This window comes from Meles meles, chromosome 9, assembly GCF_922984935.1.
Source record: "Meles meles chromosome 9, mMelMel3.1 paternal haplotype, whole genome shotgun sequence".
Taxonomy (NCBI): Eukaryota; Metazoa; Chordata; class Mammalia; order Carnivora; family Mustelidae; genus Meles; species Meles meles.
In genome coordinates, this window is record NC_060074.1 from 56307885 (window position 1) to 56322156 (window position 14272).

The 14272-nt window shown below is 40.7% G+C and overlaps 2 protein-coding genes across 8 annotated transcripts in view; one reads left to right on the plus strand and one right to left on the minus strand.

Moving 5' to 3' along the window:
* Positions 1-9227, minus strand: part of CCDC148 (coiled-coil domain containing 148) — a 247270-nt gene extending 238043 nt beyond the window's left edge. Inside the window, exon 1 of the mRNA XM_046018376.1 lies at positions 9099-9227. Coding sequence (XP_045874332.1) covers positions 9099-9123 — 25 coding nt within the window. The 5' untranslated portion in view covers positions 9124-9227. The remainder of the gene's footprint in view (positions 1-9098) is intronic.
* A 514-nt stretch (positions 9228-9741) lies between these two features.
* The window catches only part of PKP4 (plakophilin 4), a 240409-nt gene continuing 235878 nt past the window's right edge, over positions 9742-14272 (plus strand). For 6 of the 7 annotated variants that reach the window (XM_046018367.1, XM_046018372.1, XM_046018369.1 and 3 more), the window contains exon 1: positions 9742-9878. The gene's annotated coding sequence lies outside the window, so the exon portion shown is untranslated. Of the gene's footprint in view, positions 9879-10892; positions 11001-14272 lie in introns of those variants that run through there. The other variant, XM_046018368.1, reaches the window with a different exon arrangement.

Consider the following 14272-nt stretch of genomic DNA (forward strand, 5'->3'; position numbering starts at 1 on the left):
TACTAAGGTTGTAATTTGGGCTTTCTCTCTAACAATTTTCTGACTTCCCTATCAATCTGTTTTCCCTGCAAGTTTTTTTTTCTTTAACGTTTAACAAACGGCCTCTCAATCCACTGAAATGATATTTGGAAGATTTTCGATCATGTTAGAAGATGATGTTAGTAAGATGATATGCTTACATCATTTTTTAAAGTTTTGTTTGTAATAGCTTTATTGAGACATAATTTATATTCCATGAAAATATAGCCATTATAAGCATACGATGTGATTATTTTTAATAAATGTGTAATTGTGCAATCATTACCACCCTTCAGTTCTAGAATATTTCCATCATCTGAAAATGTTCTATCATATCCACTTACATTCAATCTTCCCATCCCAGCTCAATGCAATCACTAATTTGCTTTTTGTTTATTTTTTTGTTTTTTGAAAGTGTCATACAAATGGTATTATATAACATGTGCCCTTGGGACACCTGGGTGGCTCAATCAGTTAAGCATCCCACTCTCAGTTTTGGCTCAGGTCATGATCTCAGGGTCGTGAGTTCAAGCCCCTCATCAAGCTGGGTACACAACAAGTGGAGTCTGCTTGAGATTCTTTCGCCTCCTCCATCTCCCTGCGTTCTTCCCTCCACTCAGCCTCTGTCTCTAAAATAAGTAAATAATTTTTACCATTTTATTTAATAATTACTTGATAGACATTTTGATTATTTTGTTTTTTCCAAATATGAATAATACTGATATTATTGATATAAACATCTTTGTGTGGACATGTGTTTTTATTTCTTGCTGAGTCATATGGTAAGTTTATACTGATATTTTAAAGAAACTGTCCAGTGGTTTTCCAGAGGAAACCAGCAACTTATGATAGTTCCAGTTTTCCACATCCTCATCATTACTTGGTATTATTAATCTTTTGCCTATACACATGGTAGTGGTTATATAGTTGTATCGTGGTTTTAATGTCCATTTCCTTTATGATTAATCATGTCGATTATCTTCTTCTATCATGATTAACCATTTTAGTGAAATGTCTATCCAAATATTTTGCACATGGGCACATACTGCATGGAGCACTGGGTATGGTGCATAAACAATGAATTTTGGAACACAGAAAAAATAAAATAAAATAAAATTTATTTTGCACATTTTTAAATTGAGTTGCTTGCCTTCTTACTTTTCATGTTTAGAAATTCAATATATATTCTCTATGTAAGTCCTTTATCAGACTATGATTAGAAAATATTTTCCCCGAGACACCTGGCTGTCTCAGCTGGAAGATGTAAGACTCCTGTTCTCAGGGTCAAGAGTCTGAGGCCTACATTGGGCATAGAGATTACTAAAAAAAAAAAAAAAAAAAAAAAAAAAACTTAAAGAAAATATTCTTTCCCAATCTATGGCTTATATTCTCATTTTCTTGTGTTTTGAAAGACAAAAGTTTTATTTTAAAAAATTAATTTTTATTAATTTCTTCTTTTATGGATGATATGTTATCATATCCAAGATATCTTTGCCTAAAGCAAAGTCACAGAAATCTTGTACTATGTTTTCTTCCAGAAGTCTAATAATTTTATTTTTTTAAGATTTTATTTTTAGATAATCTCTACACCCAACATGGGGTTTGAACCCATGACTCAGATATCAAGAGTTGCAGCCCTTCCAAATGAGCTAGCCAGGTGCCCCCTAAGTCTTATAATTTTAGTTCTTAGGTCTATGATGCAAACTGAGTTAATTTTTCTGTGTCCTGTAAGGTAAGAGCAAAAGCTCATGATTTTGCATATGTATAGTCATTGCACTTCGTGAAGAGACACCCCTTTCCCCACTGAACCACCTTGGCATCTCTGTTGGAATTCAGTTGACCATAAATGTAAGGACTTATTTCTGCACTCTCTATTCAATGTCACTGATCTACATGGCTATCATTATGCCAATACTATATTCTGTTACTGCAACTTTTTAATAAATTTTTAAATTGGATATTGCAATTCTTCCTACTCTGTTGGGTTTCATTGGAGAGCGCTGTTATTCTTGTTTCCATGTATGTGCATTTTTTAAAGGATTTTATTTATTTATTTCAGAGAGAGAGCACAAGCAGGGGGAGTAGCAGAGGGAGAGGAAGAAGCAGACTATCCGCTGAGCAGAGAGCCCATGCAGAGCTGGATCCCAGGACTCTGGGATCATGACCTGAGCTGAAGGCAGACACTTAACCCACTGAGCCATCCAGGTACCCCTATATGTGCATTTTAACACTGGCTTATCAATTTCTATATAAAGCATTTGCTGGGATTTTGATAGGGATCATATTGAATCTATAGGTCAGAGATCTTATACTTTTCTAAAATATATTCCTCAGTATATATTTGTTTTTATGTTATTATAAATGGAATTGTTTCCTTAAGTTTACTTTCAAATTGCTAATTCCTAGCACATGAAAATACAACTGTTTTTTATGTACTGATCGTATATATCTTGTGACCTTGTTAAATTCATTTATTACTTCTAGTGTTACTTTTATTGAATTTTCTTCAGAATTTTCTATGTATATGATCATGTTATCTGTAACTAAAGATAGCTTTAAATTTCCCATTCCAATTTATATGCCCTTAATTTATTTTTCTTTCCTTATTACAATGGCTAAAGCCTTTAGAACAATGTTGAATAAAAATTATTAGAGTGGATATCATTTCATTCTCAATCTTAAGGGAAAATATTCAGTCTTTTACCACAAACATGATGACAGCTATAGGTGTTTCATAGATGCACTCTATCACATCAAGGAAGTGCCCTTCTGTTGCTAGTTTGTTGGACATTTGTATCATGAATTGGTTGTTCTATCTTGTCAATTGCCTTTTCTTTATCTATTTTCATCATTTTTTCCTTATTTTTAAAAGCTATTAAATGACAGAGAAATTTGGCATTTCTTGCCTTGTGGTTCCTGACAAGATAATGTCCCAGCAGGTGCTGTTGTTGACTTATGGCCCTAGTCCAACTTGAGATGCACAGAAGTTGTAACCAGCTGTGTGGAACCCCTGTGATAAGAGTTAGCTGACCTGGTGTGTAAAGGAAACAGGGGTCCAAGAATGAGAAGGGCTGGGTGCCATGGTTGGAAGATAGGATACAAGGGGAACTCTTGTATGTGATTTATATTCTCTCCCCTACTGTTCTAATCAGCTCATTGCCATCTTTATGAAGCAAGTAGATAGTTCTGGAGTTAAGAAACTAATGAAGTCATATTTTCACAGAATTTATATAAGGAAAATAACTTCAAATCTATACCTTATACAACAGTTTGGTGTGGTGATCATTTGATATCCCAGGGCTGGAACAGAGTCTAGAATGGAACAAATGGAAATTGTTGATTTTTCCAAGTGCCCCGCATCTGTCCAACAGCCTTATTTTGCTTTAGGCTTCACTCTAAGCTAGAAACTAAATGGATTCCATCAGTAATTAGTACACTTCCAACATAGATCCATTTATGAAGACTGTCATCTTAATTTTTGACAGATCATTTTTGCTTGATATGGAATTCTTGATCTATAGGTTTTTTCTTTTTCTTTCAGAACTTCAAATCTATTCTTCCATTGCTCTCTGGCTTCTTCTGTTTCTGATGATAAGTCAGCTATTAATTTTACTGTGGTTTCCTTGAACATAACGAGTTGTTATTTTCTTGTTGCTTCAGAATTTTCTTGTCTTTGTTTTTTAGCAATCTGATGAGGATATATCTATTTTGATTCTTATGTTTAGTCTACTCAGGATTTGCTGGGTTTCATTGATCTGTAGATTAATTTTTTTATAAAATTTGGGAAGTTTTTGGTTGCTGCTTCTTGAAATATTTTTTATATACTCTTCTATCTCTCCTTTCTTTCTTGTACTCCCAGATGCTCCACAAAGTTTCTGAAACTCTGTTCATTTTCCTTCAAACTTGTTTTCTCTCTGTTACTCAGAGTGTGTAGTTTCCATTTCTTTTTTATACTTTCTGTTTCTTTATTGAGAGTCCCTATTTGTTGAGTCATTTTACCTTTAAGTTTTCAAATGTATTTATAGTTGCTCGTTTGGATTAGTTGCTTACAAAATCCAACAAGTGGGCTCCTCAGCATGTTCACTGGCTACCTATTTTTCTGAATTTGGGTTATTCTTCCCTGTTTTGTTTTGTTCTTTGCATGTTTCAAAATTTCTTATTGAAAACTCTATTATTTTAGCTAAATATTATAGCAATATTGGATCAATTCTGGTTTTCCTCTTGAAAGATTTTCTTTAAATTGCTGGAAATTAGATCTCAGAATCTGTTTCCACTGAGCTGTGTGGTCACTGATACCTCTGGCAAATTTTCCTATCTCATTTTTATTTTTTAGCCCTGTTTCTAAAAAATTAGTACACATGTATAAAATAAATATAAATTCTAATTTTTTCTTTCTACATTAGTAGCACGGCAAATGATTCTACTTTAAAAAACCAATCATATTGCTAATCTTCTCAAAGATCTTCTCTTGTTCCCAATTTCACGGGAGGAGAACCAAGTTGAAGAATATAAGGCTTTGAGGTTGAGGAGTGGGGAGTAATAGACACCACACTAAATAAAGTTCTTTTAACTGAGACTGGCGATATTTGGAACTAAAAAACTAGGTCATTTTTTATAGTTTGTTTGTTAGACAGTTTTAGACTGTTATTCTTCATAGTACAATAAGACGGTCATAATACATGTTCTGATTTGTTGTCAGATATTTGCACAATATTGTAATGAAATCTTTTTTGAGACTCACTAAATGCAAACCAGGAAAAGAAAGTATTGGGGTGACTATGAGAAACAGAAAGTTCATGGAATACTAAAAAATGAAGTGTGTTCTGGCTTCGTGGGGAGAATAGGAGCCCTGAAAACATCAGGGCCAATGCAGCAGTTCTCTCTAGCTCACTTGTTCTCTCAATTCCAAAATTTCCAGGAAATGAATCTGATTGCCATTGTTACAGGTTATGGCCAACAGTCTGCAATGAACTGGTTACATTTGAATCAGGTCTCTCTGGCTGATACCATGGCCAGATGCTAGGTTAGGAAGCTTGCAGGGCTGCATACTTCAGTGGCTGTGGATATAGGTACTTAGAAACATGTCTATTACACTTACCAGGTGTTTAATGCCTTTATGATTTTTATAAAGTTGTTACATTCTCACGACTCTACTGTGTTCCAAAAAACAGAGCAACCTGGATACTTTGGATGAAAAAAGATGTAGGTAACTCTTATTTAATCTGCTTGACAAAGCTGAGTTTCAATGCTTTTCCCACTACATAGAATTTTAGCTCTCAATGTGGTAACTTCATCCCAAAGCACATGCAGCCAAGGCCTTCTCACATAGTCCCTCCCTCAGAGAGGGGCAGAGATAGGTCCTCTTAGTGATAAGATTTAAAGCTTTTCTCCCTTGGGAGGCTCCACTGCAGAAACCTCCCCTCTGCTCTGTAATATGTTATCTCACCTCTCTACATTGAACCTCTAGTCCCATCTTTTTGTAAGTACCTCCCTACATTACTGATTCTACGTTTTCATTGTTCAAAGTCAAATTCTTCCAAGGACTGAAAAAAAGGATTAATGAATGTTGGCTTTTCTTGGTGTGGGAGACACTTTAGTAGTCCAAGGCACTATGGAGGATACAGTCATAACTATTACATGTATCCTATCTTCTAGGAGAGAAGGCTAACACATAAATAACTATACCATGGGGTAGAGAGTGACACAATAAAATACTAAGGCAGAAATCACCTTCTCCAGAGGTGTGAGTAAGGTAGGGAAATTTTCAGAAAGGCTTTGGAGGTACCAGTTGGGCTGGGCCTCTACAGGCAGGGGAGGATTTGCATAGTCAGAGAATAGTCTGGAGGTGGGACACAGTCAATTCTGAAATCCTGAGCAGAACTATTATTAAGCTTTAGCAGCCATTCTCAGGCCCAGTTTATTTCACTGCTCTCCTTCCTTCACTTACCACCTGCCTCTGTTTTAACATTCCTTTTAAAAACAAACAAAAAAAGCAACTATCAATTAGTGTGTTTTTTGGAATTCTTGTATTTACTTCTCCCACCTTCTCCATAGGCTTCCAAGAATGAGAAAGGAGCCAGTGTTTCTGCTCTCCCCCTTTCCCTTGCTGCCTCTGCTATTATTTTTCAGGAATACTAATCATGATGAGCTAATATGAAAATAACAAATACTGGAAAGTTACAAAGTTTTCATAATCATGAAAGGTTCTGATTGACTTCCTGAGATGGTAGCTGAAAAAAAAAAAAAAAATCCTTTTGATTTCTGCAATTTACTTTTTTTCTCGAAGGTGGTGCTCACCAAACCTCTTCAGTCTTTGGAAATTTGCCCTAGGTCCCACATTCTGGCTCAGCAGAGTCCCCCCTTCCCACATTTCTTCCCAGTAGTTAGACCCACCTACCTAGGTGGTTTGGCCAGCAGGTTAAATGCTTCCTCTTCTCAAGTTGTTCATTTGCATTAATATAGAGCCTCTGAGTGGGAGACAATGGTTTCTACCCTTCACTGCAAATCTGGAATTAAGGAACTGCAACTTGCAAGTAAAAGCCCCTTTTGTAGGAGAGAACTTTACTGACAAAATGAGTTAGGATTTTGAGAAGAAAGTGCAAAACCTTAGGAATCTTTTCAGTTGTGTTCATGGGCCAGGATATTGAAGGTTAAAAAATAAAAGCCTTAAGAAATTCCCTTCAGAGGCGCCTGGGTGGCTCAGTGAGTGGGTTAAAGCCTCTGCTTTGGACTTAGGTCATGATCCCAGGGTCCTGGGATCAAGCCCAGCTTTGGGTTCTCCACTCAGCGGGAAGCCTGCTTCCTCCTATCTCTCTCTGCCTGCCTCTCTGCCTACTTATGATCTCTGTCAAATTAATAAATAAAATCTTAAAAAAAAAAAACAACGAAAGAAAGAAATTCCCTTCAGACTGTTTTTTTCTGGTGAGAAGAAAAGCCAAAAGATGGAGAGGGAGGTAGGCTGAAAAAGGGTGGTTTCACAAATGGTCAGGTATGTTGTAAGGTGTAGGGAAGAAAAAATTTTGGAGGGGAAAATAACACATGATCTAAGGGAGAAATTATAATCAATGGAGAATAATCCTGGGGAAACAAGATGGCCCCATGTTTGGGAGTAGAAATGGATAATGAGTCTAGAACAGAAAAGTGGCACTCCTTCTCTGTAAGGACTAAAGTAAGTGATCAGGTGTAAAAATTGAGACGGGGTTTAGGAGAGTTAAAGAGAGAAACCTCATGATGGATCCTCAGTTTATAGAACTGGAAGAAGACAAAGTACAGTGGGGACTTGAGGAGAGCAGAAATGGGACAGGTTGGGAGAAGTGCCTTGGATCATGTCCCTGCTTAAGTGTTCTGTTTAATCAGCCTCCTGATGAGGAAAGGAATTTAGAGAATTGGTGAAGACCCAGCCAAGTCTGGATAGCATAGACTTTCACTGGAATAAAGTGATTTCTTAGCCTTATCCAGCAAATCATGGTAGTACAGGAACAAGTTCAAAAGAAAATTTTCAACTGCGAATAAGAATTACAAAAAATAACTAATAATAATAATAATGTCAAATGGCAACATTTTAAGGGACTTTATTCACAGATTTTAGTGACATTTTAATCACTGCAAACATGGAATACAATATCAAAATACTCATCACATGTGATCTGAGAAAAATACAAAAAGAAAAGATTACTGGAGTAAAAAAAAGTAATTCTTGTTTTCTTCTTTCTACGCTAGCCTAAGGCAAAAATAAAGGAAACATCAGTGTAATTCTTTCCATTAGACACATCTTCTATTCATTATTATTAGATATTTTTAAAAACCAAATCATTGGTATCTTCTTAGTACATTTAAAATGAGTCATACAATTTGCATTTTATTTTTTCTATTCTCCAAAAACAAACACACATACAAAAGCCAGAAATGAAAAGCATGATGTGCAAACTTCCACGATGGCAAGGCATGAGACTAGCACACACTATGGTCCCTGCTGATTCCTTCTCCATTTTAGAAATATTTAGGGGGAACATTCATATGTTCAACTGTTTTGTTTCACTGATCAACCCTGCATAGGATTACCAACTAGGTTTAAATTTTACTACAAATTGTAAGAGATGTTTCTCCAATCAAGGCACCACATTAAGTCTTATCTATTTATGTAATTTTCCAATTATAGTGAAATAAAAACTAATAGCAAAGCATATTATTCAACTTAAAATTCCGTACAGTAGTTAGACCTATGTAGCTTGCACACACATTCATCTGTTTCTCTCAATAGATATTTGTAATTTCCAAAATCCTATCAGCTTTTTCACAAAATATGGTCCCTCTAGGGTGGTAACATAAACATTGCTTTCTTACGTCTTACTAACATGGCAAAATCACCAAAAGAATATCAGTGGCTACATGATAGAGCTATAAAATGCTTAAAAGCGTAATATTTTCATGAAGACCCACCTGAATAGCCAGTATCTAAATATCAAAGTTATTTACAAAAAACAGTTGGTATTGACAAACAAGCACAAAGTGACTAAAGGAAAGCAGGAAAGCAAAGAACTTGTTATTAAAGCTCAAGATTTTTCTGTGTACTAACTGCATGTCTCAGTTCATTTCTTCATCAAATTTGAGGTAAACTGGAAAAAGACCAGAAAACAACACCTCTCAACTGTAATCTATTCTCTTTACTCTGTGAGATCATGAGAATCGACTTTGCCACCTGTCTTTCCTCACTCTGAAAACTCTTAAGGGAAAGAGCGTGCACCTGCCAAGCTCACAGTGCATAATGTACACACAGGTGGGTCTTTAATAAAAATCCTTCAATGGCGAGATTAGAGGTTTGCTTGGAGAACCAGAGAACACATCATATGATGTGATGACTCAATGACAACCAACAGCCTGTTTCCTTACCAAAATATCATTCAAAGGAAATATTCTTTGAGTCTCCTTTAGGTAAGTCTGTTAAGTTTTTAGACCCAACATTATGAGGCAAGATCCGCCCCAGGCAAAGGGGAGTGGTTGAACGAAAAACAAGTAGAATTCAGGTGGATCAGCGACGTCAGGAAGCAGCGAATGAATTAAGGGATGGCGTGCAAACTCACCTGGAGTAGCAGAAGCTGCACACATGTCAAAGGTCAAAGGGCACAGTCTCAGGGGCTCCCCGTCGCAGGAAAAGCGAAATGCCCACTCTTAGACTCTCATGGATTCGAGGTGAGATGAGGGACAAACTCTACATGCACAGCTGGGGTTGGCAGGAAGCCAAAGCACAAGCTGCCTCAGGTTTCAGAGCCAGCATGCAGGAATCCCCATGTACCTCTTCCCTACAGCCCCTCCCGCTCCCAAAGCCCGAGACACCTTCAGCCTCACTCCCCACCTTCTTCAGGCCCTCTCGCTCTTAACAGCATCGGTCTCTATGGCGACCTGAAACCGCAGTTCGCATTGGCCGGTTCAATATGAGGGCCGGGCCAATGGGGAGGGCCAGCCTTCTCCTTCCGACCAATGGGGTTGGCGGGGAGCAGGTCCGGAGACGGCGGCGTGCTGACGTTCCCGGGAGCCCGGGGCTGGCTGGGCAGGCGGGCTGGCGGCTGGGCGGGCGGCGGCGGCGGCCTCTGGGCAGTAGAGGGGGCTCCGGGGCTGAGTCCGTGTCGACGCCGGCCGCGGAGGCGGCACCATGGGCACCGGGTAGAGGGGCAAGTTGGCCACCGCCGCCGTCGGGGGTGGTGGGAGAGCCGCTTCGGGGGTGGGGGCGGGTGGGGGAGGGAGGGGCGGGCAGCCGCTTGGCCGCGGCACTTTTTTAATTTTTTCGGGTGCCGCAGCGGCGACCCTTCGGCGCAGATGTCCCTGATTCTCCGAGCGACGACGGGCGCAGCCTAACCTGGAAAGTAAGTGTGCGAGCTCGCGGGAGGGCACAAGGACTCCTGCCCCCGAGACCCCCGGCCCTCGCCCCCTCGTGCCCGAGTCCGGACCTGCCCGTGAGGGGCGCGCGGGGGGGACGGGCGCCTCCCTCCCGTTACTCAGTCCCCACCGCCTCGCGGCCGCCTCGGCTTTCCTGCCCCGCCTCGTGTTCCTGCCCGCACTCGCCTGCCTGCTCCCCTCCCCCCGGCAGGCGCACAAGTTTCACCCTCCATTTGCTTTTCCCGGCTATTACTCTCCCGGGTCTCCCCTGCACGCCGCGCAGGACCCTCCCCACGTTGGCATTTTCGGATCCAGAGCCCCCGGCCCCGAACTCTTCAGCGCCACGCCGAACCCTCCCGGACGTCTGCCCCGAGGCTCTTGTCCGCCTGGCACGCCGCCCCGCGCACCCAGCACCGTGGGGCTCCCGCCTTCCCCAGACCTCGGGGCGGTCTGTCCGTCCCTCCAGCCCCAGATCCTGCATCCTGGCCCTCTTCTTTACACCCACGCCCCGGCTCCCTGCATGGTCTCGCGTTTGCCCTCGGAGTCCCGCGCTCCTGCAGGTCCTGCCCACCCCGCTCTGGCCAGCGCGCCCCTCGCTCTTCACGGCGTATCCTCACGCTCCACCCCTCCCAGTTCCCAAGCCTGGAGCTTCCCCGGCTGCCCTCCTCCGCCGCCGCTTTCCCCTCACCCTGCCAGGAGTTGAAGCGGAGCTGCGGCACCCCCCCTCCCCCCGCCACCCCCAAGCGGTTCTGGTGTCTCTGCCCACCGCTCGGGCTGCCTGGCCCTCTTTCTTTTACCCCTACCCGGGAAGCAAGGGGTTGAGCGGCGGGGCCGGGATTTGGCTGCGTGTTGGCTGAGTGCGACAAACAGCGAGCGCGGGCAGTGGAGGCGGCGCGGCGGCCGTGGCCACTCGGGGCGCAGCAGTAGGCAGGTGTGTGTGTCCAGGGGGGGAAAGCGCGCCGCGGGCTCCTCGGCTGGCGACTGATTGTGCAGGAATGCGAGGAATGCACCAGGGGCATAGTCCACACGGCCCGTCGCGGCTGCACTAGCGCCTTCCCGGCCCAGCTCTCGCCACGCAGCCAGAGGTCACCGGAGCATCTTCGGAGCTGGTGAGCCTAGCTCCACTCCTCTTCTCCCCTTAACCTCTCTCCTGCGGCAGAGAGGGCGCAGAGGGGAAGCGCGGCAGTTCTCTTGGGCTTTAGCTAGTCGTTAGCCTGGGTTTTGCTGCATTGGTCTCAGGGACCGTGAATTTGAGGCGGATGGTGGTGGAGCCAAGGTTATTGATCATTGCACAAGGTTCTTGGCAAGTTTGGTTTGCAAGGTTTGAATAGTGCCTGGTTTTTACGAGGGTTTTCTGAAAACCTGCAGGAAAGGTGCCCAAGATTCTTAGAGTAATGAGCTTGCAGCCAACGCATTTTAGCTGTATCAAAAATGTCTGTTAATGCTCACGGATAGGGATGTACTGCAAGAGAGAACTTGAATGCATCACTTTGCTGTCATAAGAATTGTAATTTTTTTCTCGTCATGCTGGGTTGTGTTTAGACCTCTTATAATACATAATGAATAGAAACAGAGAAGCAGTGTTTGGTCAGCGATGGGACAGATAGAACTGTCTGGTACAGTTAAATTCGGGGCGTGTCAGTTACCACTGGAAGTAACACAGGGACAACGCAATCATGTATATTTCGAGATGCAATTTATTAGTTGGAGTCGCAGTTCTTTTTGTTACCAAGTTTGACTGAAAAAAATAAATACAGCCTTCCAACTTTTAAAGAATAGTAATTATACAATCAGTAATGATTCATATACATTTTGGGTCAAATTTTATTTTCTTTAATGCAGAAAAACAAATTTTTGGTAGACGGTTCTTTTCTAGAATTGGGCTTAGATTATTTTATTTTAAAAGGGGAAGTAGAAGACTGCTTTTCTTTTTGATACAATATATTGCTATAGAAGTATCTTCTTTTCTGGTAACTGTGAAGCACTTATGGAAATGGTAACGTGAAAATGAGAACAACTGATGTCCAAAATAAGGTTTCTGGATGTTGAAAAGCATACTGTGTGTGCCTTTGTTCGACACTTTGTTTGGAGGTTGAGTTTACTATATGTCTCTCCACATTTGGTTATTTTTGTATCAGATTCAGGAAAATAATAAGCTGATGGTCTCAGCTATCTTCCAATACCTACTTTGTATGGATCAAATGCATAGAAAAGTATAAGATGAGAACCTTTCAGTTAAGGACTCAGCAGAAAGGAAAAATGGAAGAAAAAAACAAAACAAAAAAATCTGCACTGGGAAAGGTTGTGTCTTCTGCCTGCTACATTGTTTTTCAGGTATATCCTTGATCTTTGGATATTATAATTTACAGGTTTAACTCTAAATTAGAGTTAGTAACACAGTATAGGATACTAGGAGGTGTTTATAGATGCCAACAGGAAACTTGTTATGTAACAATATCACATTACAGCAGAGTTTAACACCTGCTTATTTGATTTGATGTGAAGATTAGAAAGTAAAAGCACATTCAGTTTCTCTGCTACATTAGAAATTGAAATAACTGGTTCAAGTGTATAAATAATGTATATAAATGTGCAGATAATTTTACCTGCTTCAAGTAAAGGTAGGCTTTCACTTAGAAATATACTCTAGTTGTTATAGATATTTGAGGAGAAGTTTCAAAACTAGGAATCATTCCCAACCAATAACTTAAACTGTGTTTTGACCAAAGTATATTCCCTCACCAGCCCCCACTATTATGTAAGGAGAAGGTGCAGCATTTCATGTATTGTATGTTATACTGAAGATCCTAAATTGTGGATCTAGGTGTCCAGTTATCTTAATTTTTACCTATGCTGTTTTTGAAGGGAGGTAGTGACATGGGGAAAATGATGGAAAGCATAAGAGAAGGGAAGCAGAAAGTAGGAGCAGTTGGTGTTCATGGGGGGGGGTGTTAATGCTGCATTTATAAGCTGAATAAGCCAAATCTACTTCTGTCATTCTGATATATTAAGACTTAAAAAAAACTACTCTCAAACTCAGTTTAATAAAAACTTTAGCAATTGTATGACCTTGAGTATTTGAATTAAGTCTATATTAAGTCAGAACTGCAGTTTTTTTTTCTTTTCTATACAAACTGGGAAAATAAATTTAAAACTTTTACATTCACTTAATTAAAAAATCCAGTTATTGCCAATTTTAAAATTGAATTATTTCCTTGTTCTTGGCCAAGAATTGATTTAAATAGAGAATTTTTGTATCCTAGATGATGCGAATCATTTGAGAAGTCCAGTCTCACTGGACTGATTCGAAATATTAAGATATTTTGAGAGTACTCTCTAATATTCTTTTCCTGTTATAACCAAGAGGTAAACCCCTAATATGCTTATTTGTAAAATGGAATCATAATAATGAAGTACTATTTTCTTTTTTTTTTTTTAAGATTTTATTCATTTATTCGGCAGAGAGATCACAAGTAGGCAGAGAGGCAGGCAGAGAGAGAGAGAGGGAAGCAGGCTCCCTGCTGAGCAGAGAGCCCGATGTGGGGCTCGATCCCAGGACCCTGAGATCGTGACCTGAGCCGAAGGCAGCGGCTTAACCCACTGAACCACCCAGGCGCCCCCTATTTTATTAACAGAAGATAAAATAGAGGTTATTCTAGGGTTATTCTAGGGTATAAACATTCATGGAATTGTGTGTCACTTTGGGAAGTTGCCTTCACGCCTTCAGTGTCCTGGGAGATAATGACTTCTTCAATGTGTTAAATGGTTTTGTAGTGCCTTTCCTGCACTGAAGGGGGAAGAAGAATCTGATGCAGAGCACCAGTGGACTGATTGTGTTTGGAATATTAGGTAACTATTTCATGCCCATACTGTAACTACAAATAGCTCCAGAGTGAGAGTGAGGAGGTAAAACTAAGCATAACTGGATGTAAGGCTTCATAAACTGCCAGTACTCAGGAGGTCAGTTTGATGGCCAGCTATAAAAAATGACAGGTTTCTTTTAGGATAAGAGGAAAGGCCCTAGGTCACAAAGAGCAATCATTCATGTGCTTGCTGGTTTCATTTGAGAAGTTGTATGACTTTCAAATTTTGTTTACATTACCACTTTGGTAATTCAGTGGAATTATCTTCATCTTTTGGGGGCTCTGTTATCATAACTAAATTGAGGATTTTATATGATGTTGCTTTTCAGTTTGCTGCAGACATTCCATTTGTCATTGATCTGAGGTTTTTTTTTTTTTAAGATTATTTATTTATTTATTTGACAGAGATCACAAGTAGGCAGAGAGGCAGGCAGAGAGAGAGAGGAGGAAGCAGGCTCCCCACTGAGCAGAGAGCCCGATGAGGGGCTCAATCCCAGGACCCTGGGATCAGGACCCGA